Source organism: Miniopterus schreibersii, assembly GCF_964146895.1.
Source record: "Miniopterus schreibersii genome assembly, chromosome: 1".
NCBI classification, from domain to species: Eukaryota; Metazoa; Chordata; class Mammalia; order Chiroptera; family Miniopteridae; genus Miniopterus; species Miniopterus schreibersii.
The window spans coordinates 89,774,628-89,796,430 of record NC_138101.1 but is presented as its reverse complement, the minus strand read 5'-3'; the positions used below and the strand labels follow the sequence as shown (position 1 = coordinate 89,796,430).

Below are 21,803 nucleotides of genomic sequence, written 5' to 3'. Positions count from 1 at the left end.
TCAACGGTAAGTCTTATTAATATGTATGCCAATGGGGAATGGTCTGAGCATAGTAAGGTACCTGGGGCAAAGGAATATAAAGGATACAAAGAGTTTTAAGGGAATAAACACTGACCCCTTTTTTCTAGCTCAGCTGCTGCTCTGAGCTTTAGATGAAATACACTCTGTAGACTCAGTATGAGGAGCAGGATTAGAGTTGTAGTCATTCCATTTTGCCCACTACCATCTGAGTACTATTTCCTAAATTCCAAGAGAATATAAAAGCTTTGGAGACAACCAATAAGGATTGCAAATCATTGGTTGAATATCTGGTTGTATCTATAATAGGCCCATTACCCAAACCCAGAGGCTTCATATTTTGCTTATAGCTCTAAAAATTAGTTATAATTCATTATCATAAATCATGTCATCAAACACATACATTTGTATACTGACACTTAAGACTTCATCTTAACAGTATAGTTTATGATCCAAGGGGGGGGGGGTGGTCAAAACATGGCTTTAAACATTCTTCTGAATATATTCTTAGCATTTTATAATAACACCATCAATTTAATATTATATACTGTCATATTTTCATTGTTTTATATGTGAGTCTGGCATAATAAATGCTGGCTGAATTTAAGGACTAAGAGCACTAGAACAGACTTTGATCAAAACGGTTGTAGTGATCATAAAAGATGTTAAAGTATAGGTTTATACTCTGTACCTGAAGTACAGAATAATTATAGCTAATACATATGGTCCTTACTCTGTGATGCTTAATTCTTTTACACGCTGTATATTTCCTCCTTTAATCCTCACAACACCCTTTGAGGTATGTAAATACATTTATTATCTCCATTCATAGATGAGGAGGCTAAGGCACAGAGAGGTTAGTTCACATAACTAGGAAAGGGTGAAGCCAGGACTGAAAAAAAGGCAATTCAGGCCCCAAAGTCCATGCTCTCAATCACTATGCAATAAGACTCTCAAAAAGCTTAACAGTGGGCAGGATTAATTATAGGGACTACTTAATTTTTTTATTTCAAGAACTATAAATACTGGAAAGGCAAAAAAATTTTGAAATGCAAAGATATATCACAGAAGAAGCCCAGTGGCTAGCCACATTTGCCTTTGAGAGGAATCTAAGACTAAAGTTTAATAGAAAACTGATTTTTAAAAAATTGTGCCTAAAGTTGGTTAAATTAATTACACATAGGTATAGTTTACTGCCTCTTAGCTGGGTGATCTTGGGCATGTTAATATTACCTAATGAGTCTAAACCTAGTTCCTTTGGTGTACTGTAGGGATGACAGCACCAACCTCATAGATTTATGAGAAGCACATGAGTACATATAAAGGCCTAAGACTTGCTCAAGGAATATTCGTTCTAATTCTAAAATTTGCAGTTCTAGGTAGTACTTAGTGAAATTGGTTTAAATAGCTGGTGACTAATAACGCTTAAAAAAATTTTAGAAATATCCATCCACATTATGCTAAGTGTAAAATTATACTTTAATATCCAAATGCATGAACCATGACAATAAACTTTTAAAAAAGGAATGTAACATTGAAAGGAATGGTATATAAACCTCTGTTAATCTCAACAGCTGGTAGTGAGGAATACATCAGTATTTTTCTACCCTTTTTGTAGCCTTACTGGAAAAGACAGTAAAATATTCAGAAACAAAACTAACCCATGATAAATAGAAAATCAAATGCCAAACTATATTTATTTGCTAAAAAACCCCTGTTGAGCTATCAGAATAAGTGCTGTCTAGATTTTGCATATATGGAAAAAAACCCCTGAGATTACCAACTGTGTATCACAACCCTCATATGTAGATACTGAAAACAATGGTATTAATACAACTGTACAGTTTAAACTTGATCTAAATATTACCATTCAATATTTGCTTTATATTGAGAGAAAAAATTCTGACAACTTAGGAAACTAATGTAAAGAAGCTAAGTGTTGATTTAAAATAGTTAAAGCTCCTAACAGCTTCATTTAAATAGTTTCTATCATTCTACAGCTTAAGTTCAGCTTTTTAATAACATAAGGGTAACACAGGTAGTTAAAATCTCAAAGGCCCATTAATTTAGTATTAATAACAAAACAAGTTGACTGAAAATAGCCATTTTCCCTTTGCCCTAGTTTTATATTTTTAACACAAAAAGTAGACAAGATTAAGTAACTAGGCAATAAAACACAGACTTTTTAAAAAGAATGTGAAAATTACATCTTTAAACTTACCAATTATAATTCAAAGAATACTTGGCCACTAGAAGCAACCTGTAAAATCAATGATGCTCTCTCACCACTGATACCATGTGATTACTTTTTTCATAAAGAAACATACAAAATGGCACTACTTTTCTTTTTATCCTTACCTGAGGATATTTTTTCCATTGCTTTTTTTTTTTTTTTAATATATCTTTATTGATTTCAGAGAGAGGAAAGGAGAGGGAGAGAGAGAGAGAAACATCAATGATGAGAGAGTCACTGATCAAGCCCGCAACCCGGGCATGTACCCTGACCGGGAATCGAATCCTGATCGCCTGGATCCTAGGTCGACGCTCAACCGCTGAGCCATGCCCGGCCGGGCTCCATTGCTTTTTAATAGAGAGTGGGGGCAGGGGGAGAGAAACGTCGATGTGAGAGAGACACATCAACTGGTTGCCTCCTACGCACGCCCCAACCAGGACCAGGATCAAGCCTGTAACCGAGGTATGTGCCCCTGGCTGGAATCGAACACAGGACCCTTCAGTCCAGAGGCTGACGCTCTAATTACTGACCAAACCAGACAGGGCTGTATTTTTGTCTTGACACCTTCTGCAAATTTTGGTTAGGAGATATACTCTGAGCCACTAAAAACGTAAACAATTTACCCTATACTATGAAAGAACAAAGTCATGTAATGCCAATATAATAATGAAGTGTAGCCTCTCCCAAAAAAGAGGTTAAGGATTATGAAGATATTTGAAATGCTGCATTTGTGATGTCAGTTCAGTTTCACCCAAGCTTATTTTAGGTCATTAAAGCTTAGGGCAATGAGCTTAGGAATGCTGAAAGCCAGATTAATTTGCTGCATTTACCTTTATGGTAAATCACTGGACACCATGATTAGAAAACCCAGAATCAGAAAGAGATGAAAACACATTTTTTCTGATTGAGGTTTTACTATGCAGGAAAACAAAGAAAACCAACAATGAATATATTCCATTTCAGTCTTCATAGTTCAAGTAATAAATGGTCTCATAATTCAGGCACACACTTTGGCCAGGCCAAGTTTAGCTTTATCACATTTTAAAAATCCATATATAAAATAGGTATCAGTTCAAAATATAGATTATTTTTAAAGAAGAGCTTGTAGGAAATATAAAAATAGTTAAATTTAGTGAAAAGGAAATGTTCAAACAGCGTGAAAATCAGAAAATGTAATGGTAATGTTGTACTACGTACAGCTGCTCTCGTATCTTGTTTTACTGTTTAGACCAGAAGAATACAACATGAATCTCCAAATTCATGCTTTTGAAAGGTACCCTTAAAGCACTCCATTTCCCCTGCCTTGTACTTCAAAAAAACCTTTCTGGTCCCACCGCTGTATCATTTCCAAGAGGCATAATGCCCACCCATTCTAGAATTTTAGAACTTTTTGGAGATTTTCCTTCCACAGGATTAAAAAACCTTTAAGAATTACTGGTTCAAACATAGAGCCTTCAGTAATGGTCTAAATTGCTTCAAAATATGAAATCAAGCTGTAATTAACTTTTTTCACATTTAATTTTAGACCTTAAATTTCAGTATCATTAAGCTCTCAATGTTTTAATGAAAGAAGTAGAAAATAGGGTTTAATTCAGTATCACTTATTTGTCTCCAATACAAGTACAGTATTTATAGTAATAAATAGGTAAACAGGAATGACAGCATAATAACAAAAATAGAACTTTGTATATTTGGCCAAACTGAATTAACTGTTTCTCTAAATTCAAAGTATACAGCAAGTTGAATGTCTGATCTCAGCGACTGTGACATTCTCAGTTTAACACTTAAAACACTGATGGAGGCATTTCTCTATTCACATAGACTTCTTAAGTACGTATATGCTGACCTGTAATAGTTTTCCTTTCTTGTTTGGTAGCTAACCACTAATTAGGTATACTTTAAATTAGTCTATGTGACCCTGTGTTCCTCTCTTCAAAAGCATAAGTAACGCATTTTGGCCAATAGTTTGAAACAGGAATTGTAAATTAATGTAGTGTATAATCTTGATAATATGAAAAGAGTCCCAAATATTTATTTTTTAAAATGTTAACATTAGAAAAAACCAAAACTACATTTATCCTCAGCTCTATTTCCTGAAAATTCAGTTGAGGTAACCTCTGCAAGTCACAGCTCCACATTTGCACACAGTTCTGACTCTCTTTTTGGCTGGGCTGTAGTCAATAGAATCTGAAGATATATCTGCAGAACCTGAATATGTAGAAAAAGAAATACAGGAGAAAGATAGTTAAGACAATTCAGAATGAGTTTCAAATTTTCTATCAGCTTTAAATAAATGTGAAAATTCAGAGACAAATCATTATGAATTGTCTTGAAAGGATGGTGTAGGCTAATAAGAGGTAATGTATGTAATTAGCCCACATTTATGAGAATGGATTTCTGTAATGATGAAACTTACTGGGAAAATCCAATATACAATTATTCATTTCATACATTATTTAAGAGCCATAAAGTGAAATCAACAATATGGAAAAGGCATCATGCTTAGAAAAACAATGGAAAGAAAACACTTATATTATCACAAAATAAAGTAAACAGAACTAAATGTTTTTTTTAAAAGCCAAATTCCAGTAGGAATGGAATAAGTTCATGTGTGATTTACATCACATTTTCAATCTATTGAATATCCCATCTCTTAGTAAAGATTCAGAAATGTAGGCTTACAATTTTTTAAATACAAATAGTATTGAGAAAAGATGTTATAATAAGCTTCCATAATGGAAATTCTGAAAAAAGCAGTTGGCAACGTGATGTAGAAGAATTAACATTACTCAGTTCAAGGTCAGGCAGACCTGGATTCCTGTTTAGCCGTCAGATTAGCTTTGAGACCTTGAGTAAAAGAGAAACTTATAACCTTATTTTTTTGCATTTTTAATATTAGTTTGGTTCAGATGATCTAAAGCCTTTTCCTACTCTTGAACAAATCCTTCATAGTAAAACAACTGAGCACCAACAAAACTGTACTTGAAAACCGTACCTTTCATTTGATAATCAAAAGTGAGCTCTTCTCCAGCATTTATGGTTCTCGTGGAAAATAATGCTATTCGGGGAAGACGAGTATCGAGGTTATCAATGAAAACATTGAACACCTGAAGATTTGGGTCACACTAAAAAAGAATGTTAGAACCCATTTAAGTAAAAATGATGTGAATGAGCTCTTCTACATCCATATAAAATTTTCAATTGCCCAGAGTATTTGTTTTTAAGATCTATTGGAAATTAAGTTGATTATATAGAGGTCTCTGAGATATGAACATTTAAAAATACTGTTTTCAAACTTATACAAAATTTCAGACATACATAAAACTAGAGAAAATAATATAAGTCCACATGTATCCACCACTCAGGTTCAACAATTATTAACATTTTTGCCAATCCTGTTTCATCTATTCCTGACTTTTTAATTTTTTTTGGAGAATGTTACTGGCAAATCCCAGATAACATTATTAGTTTGCCTGTTAATATCTCAGTAAGGCATATTTAAAGAATTAGAACTGCATTTAAAAAATCAAGTCAGCATTGCAGAACTCAAATTTCATACTGCATGAGGTTTCATTGCTAAAACTCTTGTTTGGAATTGTTTGATATATTGAGAACTCTACACTAAATTCTGGAATATGTAAGAATAAAGATCCACTGAATAATACTAAGAAACCAAAATAAGTCTTTAATTGTCCTTGAACACAATATACCTATTTTGAGAGTACCTCAGATTTATTAAGAACAAAATTAAAGTAAAAGTTTAAGTAAATCAGAAATCTAACAAGGGAGTCAGAAGGCCTCTGGCACTTCACTACTAATTATAAATTGGTTTCTTGGTGTAAAATCCATCAACAGTTTAACACGGTCTACTTTCTTATATGGTCAGCTATATAACTTACTGTCTGAGATCCATTTCCTTGTAGTCTATAAAATGGAGATGTCAAGCTCACAAGACTAATACTAGTAGTCTTAGTATACTAGTATACTAGCACTACTAATACTAGTAGATGCTCAATAATTTTAACTTCCCTTATTTTTGGAAATAGTTTTTAGAGTATAAGATTCTGGAGTTAAGGCTCCAGCTGTATTCTAAGTTCCAACACAAATTAAGAATACTAACTTATAATTTAGAAAACTAGTCCTAAATACTTCAATACTCCACAAATTCATAAATCGTATAAAAATGTTAACCTGTTTACATTTTAAGAGAACACAACTATCTTTAGTTGTATATCCTAAAATATAAATGTGTTAACTTCTATAAGAAACCTATATAGTTGTATGTGTTCCTTAAACTTTCTACCTCTTAACTCCTCTCCTCATTATTTCCTCCTCAATGAGGATAATACCTATCTTATAAAGTTGTTGGAAAGTTTAAATGAAGTAACATATGTAAAGACTTGCAAAATGCATGGTATTTGCATTTTGAATTTTCCTAATACAGCAATAGTTACCATGACTTAACAGAAGAAGCCCTTGTACTAAAATACTTTGGAAATATTTAAAAGGCTTGTGGTTCAAAGGTAATTATTTCCTCAACTATGGAAAACCATTAAACACAGTACTAAGTTAATTAGTCCTGTCTATACTTTCAGTATTTCTTACACTGTGATTCACAAAATGAGACACATTTCCGTATCGCGCTGCATCCACTGTGAATTCATCAGATTCATAGTCCAGATCAAAGAGATATGTGATTCCTTTGTTGTCATATAACTGCCCACGTCTTTCAGCTTCTTCACTTGTGATTACCTAAAAATTAAAAACTATAGTATATTATATAGCTACTGCTGAAATGAAGAAACTCCATCCATAAATCAATTAATTAACAGATTAGTGTCTACAAATGTTTAAAAAGAAATTAAAGTGTCATCAAAACATACATTCACGCAAATGACTCCAGAAGAGCTAGACAGAATGAGGTGGGAAAATAAAGGGAGGAGAAATGATGGTGCAAAAGAATTATAACTATTTAAATAGGAATTAGGACAACTCAGCAATTAACAAGTTGAAACCATGTACTACTTTTATTCTAATCTATTGAGATGTTCAAAAAGCTACACAACTATTGCTCTCCATTGGACATAACAGAATGCAAAGCACTAAGTTACAAGTATATGTGCTCCAAAGAGATGTTTTCCTAGAACTAATCTATGTGCAGTAACAAACAGAAATTTATTATAAATACAGAAGAGATGGTATGTTAAATTTGCATTAAACTGTATGGAAAGTTTCGTTTTATAAGAGGTCGTTTCCATGAAATTCGGCAGCTCAAAATGCATCACCTGCAGTTCTGCTCTTAACACAGCTTTACCACATGCTCAGCTTAAGAAATAAAACATGTCTACAGTGATTTATGGTGTCAACCAAAATTAACTGCTGCATTCATTAAGCAGTTATCAAAAAGATAACTGAATTATACAAGATCTAGTATCCTAAACAGTGATTTATAATCATCTGCCATTGTCTAAACATATAAGGATCAATATAGGGATCCATTTAATCTCAAAATTAGGTGATCCAATTCCAAACAACTTCTAAAATGTCAGATTTGAAAGCCCCAGATATGCAGTCATACTTGTATTTCTCTAGTCACTGTGTAACCCACCCTTCAGTTTGAGGAAGTGTAGCAGTGGTGAAGTGCACTGACTCTGGAGTCTTGGTTTTGAATCCTGGCTCTTCTTGACTACTATGTGACCTTGAGGAAGGTACTTAGTTTCCTAGCCTATAACAATGGAGATGATACCATTATCTTAGAGTTGAGGAAATTAGTGTATTAATACATAAGGTGCTTAGAATAGTAAGTGGCACATGAGAAATACTACTTTTATATATATATACACATTATATGGATAAAAATAAATTTGTTTAGTATTTGGTAATGTAGAAAATAGTCTGTAGCTGAGTTATAGATAAAAAGAGTTTGGATTTTCTTATGGACAAAATAAATGCTTTTATGTTTATCCTACAACACCTGCTCATAAAGCACTGGCCTACTCTACAGTATCTTTCAAGTTGAGACAAAATTGAGTTTTGGCAAATACATAACCAATATTTGGTCAAATGAATGAACTAAATTATAATTTAAAAGCTTCAGAGTCAGCACACTGTGTTTAGATCTGATTTTCTTCTTAGAAATTTTGTGTAAAAATAGTTGTCATATTTTAAAATTTATAAATGCCACCCGGCCGGGCGTGGCTCAGTGGTTGAGCATCGACCTAGGATCCAGGAGATCACGGTTCAATTCCCAGTTGGGGCACATGCCTGGGTTGCAGGCTCCATCCCCAGTCGGGGGCGTGCAGGAGGCAGCCGATCAATGACTCTCTCATCATTGATGTTTCTATCTCTCTCTCCCTCTCCCCTTTCTCTTTCTGAAATAAAGATGTATTTAAAAAAAAATTTACAAGTGCCACTTCCATTGACTATAAATGGGTGTTCACTGACAGATGACTGTATTTCATATATATATATTATTCAAGTTTATATTCCTAACTATGCTAGTGTACCCTTTATTTGTAAATGATATAAAAATTTACCAAATATTTGTTACTGAGGTAAAAAGGTAACTTTCCAAAAGTGTAAACCTTCCACAGACATTATTTACTATGTGATAAGTTGAACGAACGTACCTCTCCAACATATTCCATTACAAAACTCATTCTTTTAATCTTCACAAGGGTTTTTACACCCCAGCCACAGCCATTGCTAGTTCGAAAGATGCAAAGTGAATACTGTGTGCCTTTTTGTACAATCCTATTGGGACAATCGGGTCCACACTGACATCTTGAGTTGCATTCATAAATAGGGGTACCAGGTGGGATTTTAATTTGTTGGTTTTTATTATAAGCCAAAAGAACTCCAGCTTCAGCAGGACAACATTTCTCAAAGAAGCAATCTGTGCATGAACAACCAAAGGTAGCTTCATTTACTAAGCTGATTCCAGGAGTGGGTTTGTATTCATTAATGTAGTAGAAGTCTGAAGGTGGGCCCTCTAAGTCAACAGTATTTTCAACAAAAATCATTCCTTTATGATTTTTTCTTCTGTTGAGTTCATCTTGCCATCTCTGCAGAGCTATCCTTTGTTTAGCCTTCTTTACAATGTATTCAGCAATGGCAGGTTTCAAAGCTTTGTTACTGTTTAGAGTTATTGCTTTGCCTTTCTTTACCCGAGATAAATAATTATGCTTGTCATTAGAGAATTGCTGAAGTAGTAATGGGCACTTGAGATTTTGTAAAGGTTCCCAAGTATTTGTAGAATCTGGCCATCCTTTCCATTTTACAAGATAATATTCCATATCCTTAAAATACAAAAGAAAATGCAAATCAGATTATGACAGTCCCAATTATTTAAAATAACATTGTAAAGAGTAAGGTATCCATTATCAGTTTTCTTAATAAAGTTCAGAATACATAAAAAGTCACAGATTTCTAGATCTGATTTTCTTCTAGCAAGTGATCATAAAAATAAAACTATTTTTCTTTGTATTACATAAAATATTTATAGAATTTAGATGTGGCAGAATATGCTTGACCATAGGCAAAAGAATCACACCTACAGAAAAAGTACAGAAATGCATGAATGTTTTACCAAACGATGATTAAACTAAATAAAAAGTATTCATCCTGATTATGCAAATGGCTAGTCCTCAAACTAGCCTAGATTACAGGCTTACTTGGCCAGCACAGATGTAGGTAGCCTCTAAGGCAGGGGTGGGGAAACTTTTTTTCTGCCAAGGGCCATTTGGATATTTATAGCATCATTCACAGGCCATACAAAATTACCAACTTAAAAATTAGCTATGAAAAAAGCTCCTAGATTTATTGAATTTCAAGTTCCGCCTGCAGTTGCCTTGGCAGGACCAGACCAAATGATATGGCCCATAAGCCGGACGTTCCCCACCCCTGGTCTAAGGTCTGTAGCTTATTTTACACTAGATACAAGGTAAGTTCTATTTCTCAATGTCATGGGCACACAAAGCCTAGATGTTCCAGAGAAACACTGTCCAGTACAGTCATTAGCCACATGCAGCTATCAAGAACCTGAAATGTGGCTAAGTCCAAATTGAGATGTGCTTTAAGTGTAATACACACTGAATTTCAGACTTAGCACACAAAAAATGTAAAGCATTTCTTAACTTTTAAAAAATATTGATTGCACATTGAAATATTTTGGATTTATTGGATTAAATATATTATTGAAGGCAATTTCGTGTTTTATTTTGTTCAATGAGGTTACTAGAAAATTTGTAATTATACATATGTAGGCCATATTATATTTCTATTGGAAAACACAGTTCCAGAGAATTCTTACCTTATTTAGACTCAATCATGATTGGATTAGGTAGCAGGCATTCAAGCCACCAACTATCAAATATTTTGACCACCATGGTACCTGGACCTTGCCTTCCTACCCCAGCTACTTGACTATGTTTTCTTCCCTTAAAGTCAAGTGTGTATAATAAAAAAATTCTAAAGTCTCTCAATTTTTTTCTTTATTCTCTGTAATAACCAACATACATCCATGTGTCCTTGGGTAAAATGCCTTCTAAAATATAAAAGTGATTAAACTGCCTTCTATAGTTTTTAGTTATTGTAATTCATAGATGTTGATAAAAACTTAATTGGGCTACATTTATTTTTCCCCTGAAACTTTTAATAATAAAGTAAGGATGTCCATGACAGCTGTTTTATAATTCATAATTTAATAATGCCAAATGACCTGGAAGGTCTAGGAAATGTGTTATTAGACATATTAAGGAGGCACGAATTGGGGTGAGGAGCACTGAGGAAGCTTTGAAAGAGTACGTCACCTAGCTATTGGTGAGCTATTTTCTCCCCAGTGTTTTCATCTCAACATTTTATTATATTTCTATTCAATAAACAGTAATGCTTTTGAATTAAAAGAACTTTGCTTCTTTATAAAAACGGCAAAATGTTTTCTGTTTTAAAGAAGTGGTTAAATTATGGTGTGAGGATATGCACAAAAATTATATACTTCCATAGAAATTTATACTGATCCCCCCCCTCCAAAAAAGGCCAAGACATACATTTGTTAGTCAATCTGACTCACTAAGATATAACATGGATTCTCCCTCCTGTTAGGTAACTACTAAAATTTGGGATTGTTATTAGCAGATACCTGCTCAACAATGAGACCCACTTGGCAGTATCTAACATCTATTCCCTTAATTTTGTAAGTTTTCAATTTTTCTAATTCCAGATTAAAGCAATGCAACCTTGACTCGTTTTCTTTTCCTGCTATAGTTTTTTCTACTATAGCCCTGGGTTGTGCCAAAAGTTGCCAGCAAACAATGAAAGAAACAGAAACACTGGCTTCAAGTCTGATAATAAAGCTAAATTTATTAATCAGCAAAACTAAAAACATGATTCCACTGAAGTTTGCTTCCAAAATAATGAATAACTTGCATTTTTAGTGACTAAGCTTTGTATTTAATCACATTGGTATACCTACTTAATTTACGAATGGTAAAGATGCTTATAAAATGAGTGTCTGACAACAATATAGAAATATTAGTACTGTGCAATTTCTACTTTGTAGACTTGCCTTTTATCTTAGATGAGTATTTTCTTTTAAAATCCAAAAAAGAATTTTCCATTTTGAAAAATAACTTTAAACAGAAAAAAAGTTTGATTTAACAAATCCAATTAACTCAATACCTTAAAATTCCAAATAAAAGCCGAAAAGTTTATAAGACTCATATATCAGTATCTTATTCATTCTGCTATACAATCAACTCTTGATTACCCATAGAAATCAAAGTCATAATAATGATCCATAAATTGATCAAATTGTATAATTTGAATTGCATCATATGAATTTTTTCTTGATTACCCATAGAAATCAAAGTCATAATAATGATCCATAAATTGATCAAATTGTATAATTTGAATTGCATCATATGAATTTTTTCTTAAAGACATTTTCCCTCACTATGTTTGCTGTAGGTTAAATTCATTCAAATATTTAAGTATCTATAATAGGTATGTAAAAACTCAGTCACTAGAGGGTGTGATGAAATGTGAAGTATTACTAGCTTCAGGAATAAAATCTCATTGGGAAAAGAAGGCAATGATATGTAAAATAAGTAACAATGCAAAACAGTACAATTTTAACTGCCAAAAAAAAAAAAAAGGCAATAAATACCACCAGAATAAAAGAGGGAAATTAATATAAGTAATCAGACGAGGGCACAGAGGAAGTAGAATAAACTTCACTGTGAAAGACTGATAGGGTATGTTGGGTAGGGAACAGGGCAGGCAGGCTGAAAAACACAAGCAAAAGCCTGGAGTTAAGATTTGCATGAAGTATCCAGAAAACATGAAGAGATGGATTTGGCTAGTTTTAAAGTTCAGATATTAAAGTGAGAGATAAAACTATAATGGCAAGGCAAGAGAAAATTTAACATAGCCTTGGACACTTGACTAAGGCATTTGAACTTTCATTATAGGCTGATGTTCTTTACACTTCTTAGAAACCATGGTGTTTTTGTGGGGTGCTTCATTAAATACAAACACATTTAATTCCATATTGTTTATCAGGAATAATTTTACCAATCTTTTTAACAAATATGTTTTTATTGATTTTAAAGAGGGAGGAAGAGAAAGGAGAGAGAGAAACATCAATGATGAGAGAGAATCATTGATTAGCTGCCTCCTAGACACCCCTACTGGGGATTGAGCCCCCAACCCAGACATGTGCCCTGACCAGGAATCAAACCGTAACCTCCTGGTTCATGGGTCAACGCTCAATGACTGAGCCACACCAGCTGGGTGAATTTTACCAATCTTCTAATTGCCAAGCGAATGACTCTTCAGTCCCATTTGTCCTGAACATTCTCCTTGGGCTTTGATATCACGATGCTCTCTACATTCTTATTCCTTTTCTGCCTTTTTTGCCGAGACCACTATCCCTCCCCATCACTTAAAAAGAATGTTCTGTCCTTAGCGCCCTTTCACACTAAACAAATGTTTACCCCTTTTGACAATCTAAAGAAATCTACGGACTTTCCTTAACAAAAGTCATGTGTAATATTTAGGGTAATTTCAGGATATTTGGATTTCTAAGAATTCCTACTCTAAATGCCCTTTCTGGGCAACCTCATCTCTTCAATGGTTTTAATTATATGCTGATAACTCCCAAAATTTTACATGCAACCCATATATCCTACAGCCTACTGGATGTCCAAGAGGTTCCTAAATCAATCTATCCACATGGAACTCACCATTGTGCCTCCTAAACAGATTCTTTTTGTTCTGTATTCCCCATTAACAGGAATCTTACCCGTCTGCCTACATACACAAGTCACAAACCAGGAGGTCAATCTAGATTCCTTCTTCTCCTCAATCCAATCCATCATCAAATGTATTTAGATACTTGTTCCTGATCATCTCTATTACTTATGGTTACTTTGGGCCTTTAATTCTTGCCTGGATTATTATATTAATCTCCTAACTGGTTTCTCTGACTCCAGACTGACAACACTGCAATCTATCCTTCTTTACTAAAGTGTAGAGTTTCCTAAAATAATAACAGAACTCCATTGTACCACTCATTCTGTTATTTTCTTGCTTAAACTTTTAAAATTTTTAATCTTAATTGTCAAAAGTATTACAAATGTCCCCCTTTCCCCCCATTGATCCCCTCCACCCTGTACCCTTCCCCCAAGCACTTCACCACAATATTGTCTGTGTCCATGGGTTACGCACATATACATATACATTCTTAGGTTAATCTCTCCACACCCACACATCCACTCTGCTTTCCGAGTTTCGTCAGTCTGTTCCATGCTTCTGTGTCTATGGATCTATTCTGTTCATCAATTTATTTTAGTAGGTTCCACATATGAGTAAGATCATGTGATACTTGTCTTCCTCGGACTGGCTTATTTCACTTAGCATAATACTCTCCAGGTGCCACCATGCTGTCTCAAAGGGTAAGGGATCCTTCGTTTTTACAGCCACATAGTATTCCATGCTGTAAATGTCTGAGAAGATGCTTGATATGATTTCAATCTTCTTGAACTTGTAGAGACTTGTTTTGTGTCCTAACATGTGATCTATCTTTGAGATGTCCCATGTGCACTTGAGGAGAATGCATATTCTACAGCTTTGGGGTGAAATGTTCTGTAAATGTCAATTAAATCCATCTGATCTAGTGTGTCATTTAGGGTCACTGTTTCCTTGTTGATTTTTTTGTCTGGAAGATCTATCCAGTAAAGTCAGTGGGGTGTTAAAGTCCCCTACTGTGACTGTATTGCTGTTGATCTCTCCTTTAAAGCCCTCCAGAAGTTTTTTGTTTTTTTCCAATTGTGTGAGTCTTCTGTTCTGAGGTGGGTCTCTTGTAGACAGCATATATTTGGGTCCTGTTTTCTTATCCATTCAGCTACTCTACATCCTTTTATTAGAGCATTTAATCCATTTATATTTAAGGTTATTACTGATAGGTACTTAACTATTGCCATTTTATTTCTTTGTGCCTGTTTCTCATTCTCTCTGCTTCAACTTCTTATTACAGCAATCCTTTTAACATTTCTTGCAGTGCAGGTTTGGTGGTGATAAATTCCTTTAGCCTTTTTTTTTTTGTCTGGGAAGCTATTTATTTCGCCATCTATTTTGAATGACAGCCTTGCTGAATAGAATAGTCTTGGTTTCAGATCCTTGTTTTGCATTAGCTTGAAAACTTCATGCCATTCCCTTCTGGCCTGTAGAGTTTCTGATGAGAAATCAGCTGACAGCCTTATGTTACCTTTGTAGGTAACAGCTTGTTTTCTCTTGCTGCTTTTAAGATTCTCTCTTTGTCTTGAATTTTTGTTATTTTAATTATGATGTGTCTGGGTGTGGGCCTCTTTGGATTCTTCTTGCTTGGGACTCTCTGTGGCTCCTGAACTTGTGTGACTTTTTCCTTTACCAGGTTAGGGAAGTTTTCTACCATTATTTCTTCAAACAGGTTCTCTAACCATTGCTTACTTTCTACATCTTCTGGCACACCTCTGATGCAAATATTGTTATGTTTCATGTTGTCCCACAGCTTCCTTAACCTGTTGTCCTGTTTTTAAATTGTTTTTTCTTTTTGGTTCTCTGATTGAGTGACTTTTTCTACTCTGTCTTCTAATTCACTGATCTGATCCTCAGCTTCTACTAATCTGCTGTTTATTCCTTCCAATGTTTTTTAAATTTCCACTATGTCACTCTTATTTTCCCTAATAGTTTCCATTTCTTTTCTCATGCTGTTGAGCATCCGTACAATCAGTATTCTCAACTCTGTATCTGATAGGTTGCTTTTCTCCATTTGATTTAGCTCTTGTTCTGGAGAATTCTTTTGTTCTTTCATTTGGGGCTTGTTTTTGTCTCTCCATTTTGTCTGCCTGTTTGTGTTTGTTTCTATGTATTAGGTCTGCTAGGACTCTCAGTCTTTTGGATGATTTCTGGTGCAGGCCAATGTCAGACGTTGTGACTGACCTTGAGTACCCTGTTTGAAGTTTTCTACACTCCACAGCTTGTAGTTTTCTCTGCTGGGGCTGGGTGTATCTGGATAGGACCAAGATGTGCACCAAGGTCTGATTTTCCAAGCCCTGGATCCAGAAGCCAATCAGGCAGACTCAAAGCACCCAGAGGCCCTTATTCAGTCTCTTAATGAGCCGAGCCTCAGGCTGTAGAAACTCCACAGGGTGGGGCAGCTGACTCTTAACAATCTCTTAAGGAGCCTCGGGCTATAGAAACTCCACTGGGTTGGCAGAGATTTTCCAGCAGGCTGGGGCAACTGCCCCTCCCCCCCCAAGCTGCTTAGAAGATAAATGTCTGCCTGTGAAAAATGTTCTCTGTAGCACCGGGGTCCAGTTGGCTGCCCTCTGAGCTCTACTCTCCCAAGCCAGCAAACGTGGACTCTCCTCACACAGCTCTAGTCAACTTTACCCTCTCTCTGCTGCAGTCCAAGGTGAGTGGTTGCACACAAAACTGTGTGTTGGCTCTGTAAGAAGGTGCCTGCATTTCCACCCATCTCACCCTGGCAGACAGAAACCCTGCTGCTTTTCACAGTCAGATTTTAACTAGGCACCTTTCTCAGTGCTGGTGGTCTGGGCTGGGAAGCCCAGCTTAGGGTTTAGACTCCAGAGTTCTAAGTGGGAATCCCCCATAGCTGAAATATCCCTCCAGAACTTCAGCTGCTGTCTGTGGGAGCCCGGCCAGCCCTCTTGCACCTCCACACTTCCTGCCAGTCTCTATGCAGTCTCTACTTTAGGTTCTTGATTATGAGGGTGCTCTCCAGCTAGTCTTCAGTTGCAGTTGATTATTCAGGATGGTTGTTCTATACTTTAGTTGTAATTCCAGTTTGGTCCTGGGAGAGTGTCAATGTAGTTTCCACTCAATTTGCCGCCACCTTGGAATCCTTGCTTAAACATTTCAATGGCTTCTCCACTGCCTAAAGAATTAAACTTATACTTCCTATTATAAACAAAGAAGACCGTTCTTGATTTGGTGCCTGATGCCTCTCTGCCTCAATCTTCCATTATGGCCCCCCTCACACATCACCCTCTGGCCTCACTGAACTGCTGTTAAGTACTTGAACATAACAGGCCTTTTCATAACCTTCTGTTGCTTTGATCACAAAGTTTTCTGTAATTAGAATGGCCTCCTCCATTTGCCTAATGAACATCTGCTTATTTCAATCTCATCTTTTATGTGGCAAAAAACCTACTCATCTATAAAACACAGCTCAAATGTCATCTCTTCAGTGAATTATTTCCTGCTTCTTTTGCTCAAGGAGGACTGATCACTGCCAACCTCCTGTGTTCCCATTTCTAATCTAAACTATAAGCCATTTGTGAGAAGAAATGGAATTTTTTTCTTTGTAGTCCCAGAACCAAGCACCATTACCTACCACATCTTAGGCTTTGACTAAATATTTCTGAATGTCTAACAAAAATGACTACCAACATGCATGCAAGACAAAAATTACAATAGTCATTATACAAACCCTTAAAATACAAGATGTTAAACTTAACCTGGAGATAGTTAATTTATGGATTTTCAATATTTGTTCTGAAATCCACTGTCTATAGCCAATAGTGGTAGCAAGCACAAAACCTTTAAATATATATATGAGGACAGGAAACAACAATAAAATCTATCTTCCCATTAGCTAACTGTTTTTGTAAGTTCTGAAATAATCACCATATTCAATATTAGTGGAAGAATAGCCTGAATCTTATTATGAAAACACCAGTGTTGCATGGGAGCACAATTTCACAATTATGATGGCTGACAGAAAGCCACTGGATTTTCATGCCAGTAACTGAGAGAGAGCAGGAATTACAAGAGCTGGTTAGAGGCCCAAGACTGACACAAATGAACAACATGACCTTGGAAAAGTCCTTTCTTGAAGCCCTGTTTTCTAATCCCTAAAACTGAAATTTCAGTCCAACGATTTCTATGTTATTCCAATTCTTAACAAACCATTCTAAGTGCAATCAGCCTTTTAGGTATATTAATCTATTGTTAGATGTGGAACATTCTGTTAGTATATATACCATGTTTATCATGGTGGTTCTAGAGACACAGAATTACCTGGACACTTTAAGAAAGCAATTTCCTTCTTAATATTTGCTTACTAAGGGAAAAGCCCCACCAATGTACATGGGGGTTCTGGTTCTTCACTAATGAGCTAAGTATGTTAATAAAAAGTACCCAGAGTTTTGTCAGAAATTTTTCTGTATGAAGTAGTGACATGGCAAGAAAATGGCATGGAAAAAAATCACATAGTACTGAAACTGACTACCTCAATTTATATCCTGTAAGTTCAACTGGACCCCAATATGAAATCAAAATAGTAACCACCCAGTTGTTCCCCAGTTAGCATTCTTTCCATTTCCTAAGTTGGCTACTTCAGACCTCCTCCACTTTGCTCAAGGTCCCAACTCACTACTTTCCTGTTATTTTCAGCAGCACATGAACTTTGTGCCTAATGCACAGAGAAAATAGAAACCAGCAAGCATAATTCCCCTAATTTGCACACTTCCATGGGCACGTAACTAAAGAAGGTGGATGCAGATATAACAGAAGAGATGCACTTCCTCCATCAATCATCCCTTCTCTCCTGTGTCTTCAGCTTCTCCCTCTCTACAGTTTTCACTAGCATTTAAACCTCCCTCATTTTTAAAAAGCAAAATTAAACTAAACCTCCTTTAAGATATAAATGCTTAAATATGTAAGTGATCTCTAAAAGATAAATTACTAACAGTTGAGAGACTAGAGACCAAGGTTACACGGGTAGATTTCTTTTCAGTATAAGGCCTTTTATAACTTTCAATTTTTAAAATCACATGCATATATTACCTACTCAGATGTTTTTAAATAAAAAAATTAAATTTATAAACACCCTTAGACCTTACATCGCCCTTCCGTTCTTTCTTCAAAGTTGGAATTCTTGAAAGACTGTCCATACTGTTTGGCACTTTCTCACCTACAGTTTATTTTTCTGTCTTTTATTATTAAATATATTGGGGTGACAATGGTTAATATGAACATACAGGTTTCAGGTGTGGGTTTCTATGTTATGAGATCTGTATACTGTTCTGTGTGCCCACCACCCAAAGTAGTATCTTCTCCCATCACCATATATTAAGACCCCCTTCACACCCTACCCCCTTCCCTCTGGCAACCACCACACTGCTGTTTGTGTCCATGAGTTTCAGTTTTATATCCCACATGAGTGAAATCACATGGTTCTTAGCTTTTTCTGACTTATTTCACTTAGCATAATAGTCTCAAGGTCCATACATGTTGTTGCAAATGGCAGCATTTCATCCTTTCTTATGATTGAGTAGTATTCCGTTATGTACATGTACCACATCTTCTTTGTCCAGTCCTCTATCACAGGATACTTTGGTTGTTCCCATGTCTTGGCCACCGTGAATGCTGCTGCAATGAACATGGGGTGCATATATCTTTGTGAATACGTTTTTGAGTTTTTTTGGTATATAACCAGGAGGATTGCTGGGATACGTGGTAGCTCTATTCTTAATTTTTTGAGGTATTGCCAGATTGCTTTCCATAGTGGTTGTACCAGCCTACATTCCCACCAACAGTGAGTCAGGGTTCCATTTACTTCACAATCTCTCCAACACTTGTTTTGCTTGTCTTGTTGATCATAGCCCCTCCAACAGGTGTGAGGGGTATCTCATTGTAGTTTTGATTTGTATTTCCCTAATTGCTAGTGAGGTTAAAAACCTTTTCATACATCTATTGGCTGTTCGTGTGTCCTCTTGTGAGAGGTCCAGGTCCTCTGTCCACTTTTTGATTGGTTTTTTTTTTTTTTTGGTGTTGAGTTTTATGAGTTCTTTATATATTTTGGAAATTAAACCTCTATTGGAGCAAATATCATCTCCTAGCTGGTTAGCTGCCTCTTTGTTTTATCGACAGTTTCTTTTGCTGTGTAGAAGGTTTTTAGTTTGATATATAGTCCCATTCGTTTATTTCTGCCTTTATTTCCCTTGCCTTTGGGATCAAGCTCATAAAATGTTCTCAACCACCAAGGTTCATAAATTTGGTACCTATGTTTTCGTCTATGTAACTTATTGTTTTGGGTCTTACAGTTAGGTCTTTGATCCATTTTTGAGTTAATTTTTGTACATGGGGACTATAATCCAGTTTCATTCTTTTGCACGTGGCTTTCCAGTTTTCCAGCACCATTTCTGAAGAGACTATCTTTACTCCATGTGTGTTTCTGGCTCCTTTGTTGAAAATTATCGGTCAGCATGTCTCAGTAATTGAGCACCAACCTAGATCTAGGAGACCACAGTTCAATTCCTGGTCAGGGCACATGCCTGGATTGTGGGCTTGATCCCCAGTTGGGGGTGGGCAGGAAGCAGCTGATCAATGACTCTCTCTCATCATTGATGTTTCTATCTTTTGCTCCCTCTCCCTTCCTTCCTCTGAAATCAGTAAAGACACATTAAAAAAAAATGATCTGCCCATATAAATGTGGTTTTATATCAGGGCTCTCTGTTATGTTCCACTGATCCGTGTGTCTGTTTCTGTGCCAATTAGATGCTGTTTTGATTGTTGTAGCTCTGTAGTATAATTTGAAGTCAGGTAATGTCATACTTCCAGCTTTTTTTTTGCCAGGACTGCTTTGGCTATTTGGGGTCTTTTGTGGTCCCATACAAATCTGATGATTTCTCATTCTATTTCTTTAAAAAATGACATTGGTATTTTGATGGGGATTGCATTAAATCTGCATATTGCTTTGGGTAATATTGCCATTTTAACTATGTTGATTCTTCCAATCCATGAATATGGACATTTTTTCCATTTTGTTGTGTCTTTTTCTATCTCTTTTAATAATGCTTTGTAATTTTCAGTATATAGGTCTTTCACCTTCTTTGTTAAGTTTATTCCTAGGTATTTTATTCTTTTGGTTGCAATTGCAAAAGAAATTGTTTTTACTGTTTCTTTTTCTGAAGTTTTGTTGTTAGTATACAGGAAAGCAATGTATTTTTGTATATTGATTTTGTATCCTGCAACTTTACTGTATTTGTTTATTGTTTCTAATAGTTTTTTGGTGGAGTCTTTAGGGTTTTCATATACAGAATCATGTTTTCCGCAAAAAGTGAGTTTTACTTGTTCCTTCCCTATTTGGATGCCTTTTATTTCTTTCTCTTGCCTTATTCCTCTGGCTAGGACTTCCAGAACTATGTTGAATAAGAGTGGTGAGAGTGGACATCCTTGTCTTGTTCCTGATCTTAGAGGAAAAGCTTTCAATTTTTCACCATTGAGTATGGTTTAGCTGAGGGTTTATCATATATGGCCTTTATTATGTTAAGGTAATTTCATTCTACTCCTATTTTATTGAGTGTTTTAATCATAAACAGATAGTGTATCTTATCGAATGCTTTTTCTGCATCTACTGATAAGATCATATGACTTTTGTCCTTTGTTCTGTTAATGTGGTCTATTACATTGATTGATTTGCATATGTTGAACCATCCTTGTGCCCCTGGAATGAACCCCACTTGATCATGATGTATTATTTTTTTTAATGTATTGTTGTATTAGATTTGCTAGTATTTTGTTTGGGATCTTTGCATCTGTATTCATCAGGGATACTGATCTGTATTTTCTTTTTTTTGTGTTATCCTTGCGAGGTTTTGGTAGCAGGGTTATACTGCCCACATAAAATATGTTAGAAAGTATTGCCTTTTCTTCAATTTTTTGGAAGAGTTTGAGAAGAGGTATCAAATCTTCTTTGAAGATTTGGCAGAATTCACTGGCAAAGCCATCTGGTTCTGGACTTTTATTTTTTGGTAGGTTTTTGATGGTTGTTTCAATTTCCTCAGTGCTGATTGAACTATTTAGACTTTCCAATTCTTCCTGATTTAGTCTAGGAAAGTTATATAATTCTAGGAACTTATCCATTTCTTCTAGGTTACTGAATTTGGTGGCATGAAGTTTTTCATAGTATTCTAGTATTGACCCTTTGTATATCTGTGATATTTGCGGTGACCTCTCTCACTTCTGATTTTGTTTATATGGGTCT

At 35.4% G+C, this 21,803-nt stretch overlaps 1 protein-coding gene across 2 annotated transcripts in view; it reads right to left on the bottom strand.

Moving 5' to 3' along the window:
* Positions 1-4,258: 4,258 nt before the first annotated feature.
* Positions 4,259-21,803, bottom strand: part of SUV39H2 (SUV39H2 histone lysine methyltransferase) — a 36,253-nt gene continuing 18,708 nt past the window's right edge. For both annotated transcript variants that reach the window (XM_081156239.1, XM_081156240.1), the window contains exons 2-5: positions 8,881-9,549; positions 6,857-7,003; positions 5,247-5,376; positions 4,259-4,459 (exon numbers count right to left, since the gene is read on the bottom strand). In XM_081156239.1, the coding sequence (XP_081012365.1) occupies positions 4,353-4,459; positions 5,247-5,376; positions 6,857-7,003; positions 8,881-9,546 (1,050 nt within the window). In that variant the 5' untranslated portion in view covers positions 9,547-9,549 and the 3' untranslated portion in view covers positions 4,259-4,352. The remainder of the gene's footprint in view (positions 4,460-5,246; positions 5,377-6,856; positions 7,004-8,880; positions 9,550-21,803) is intronic.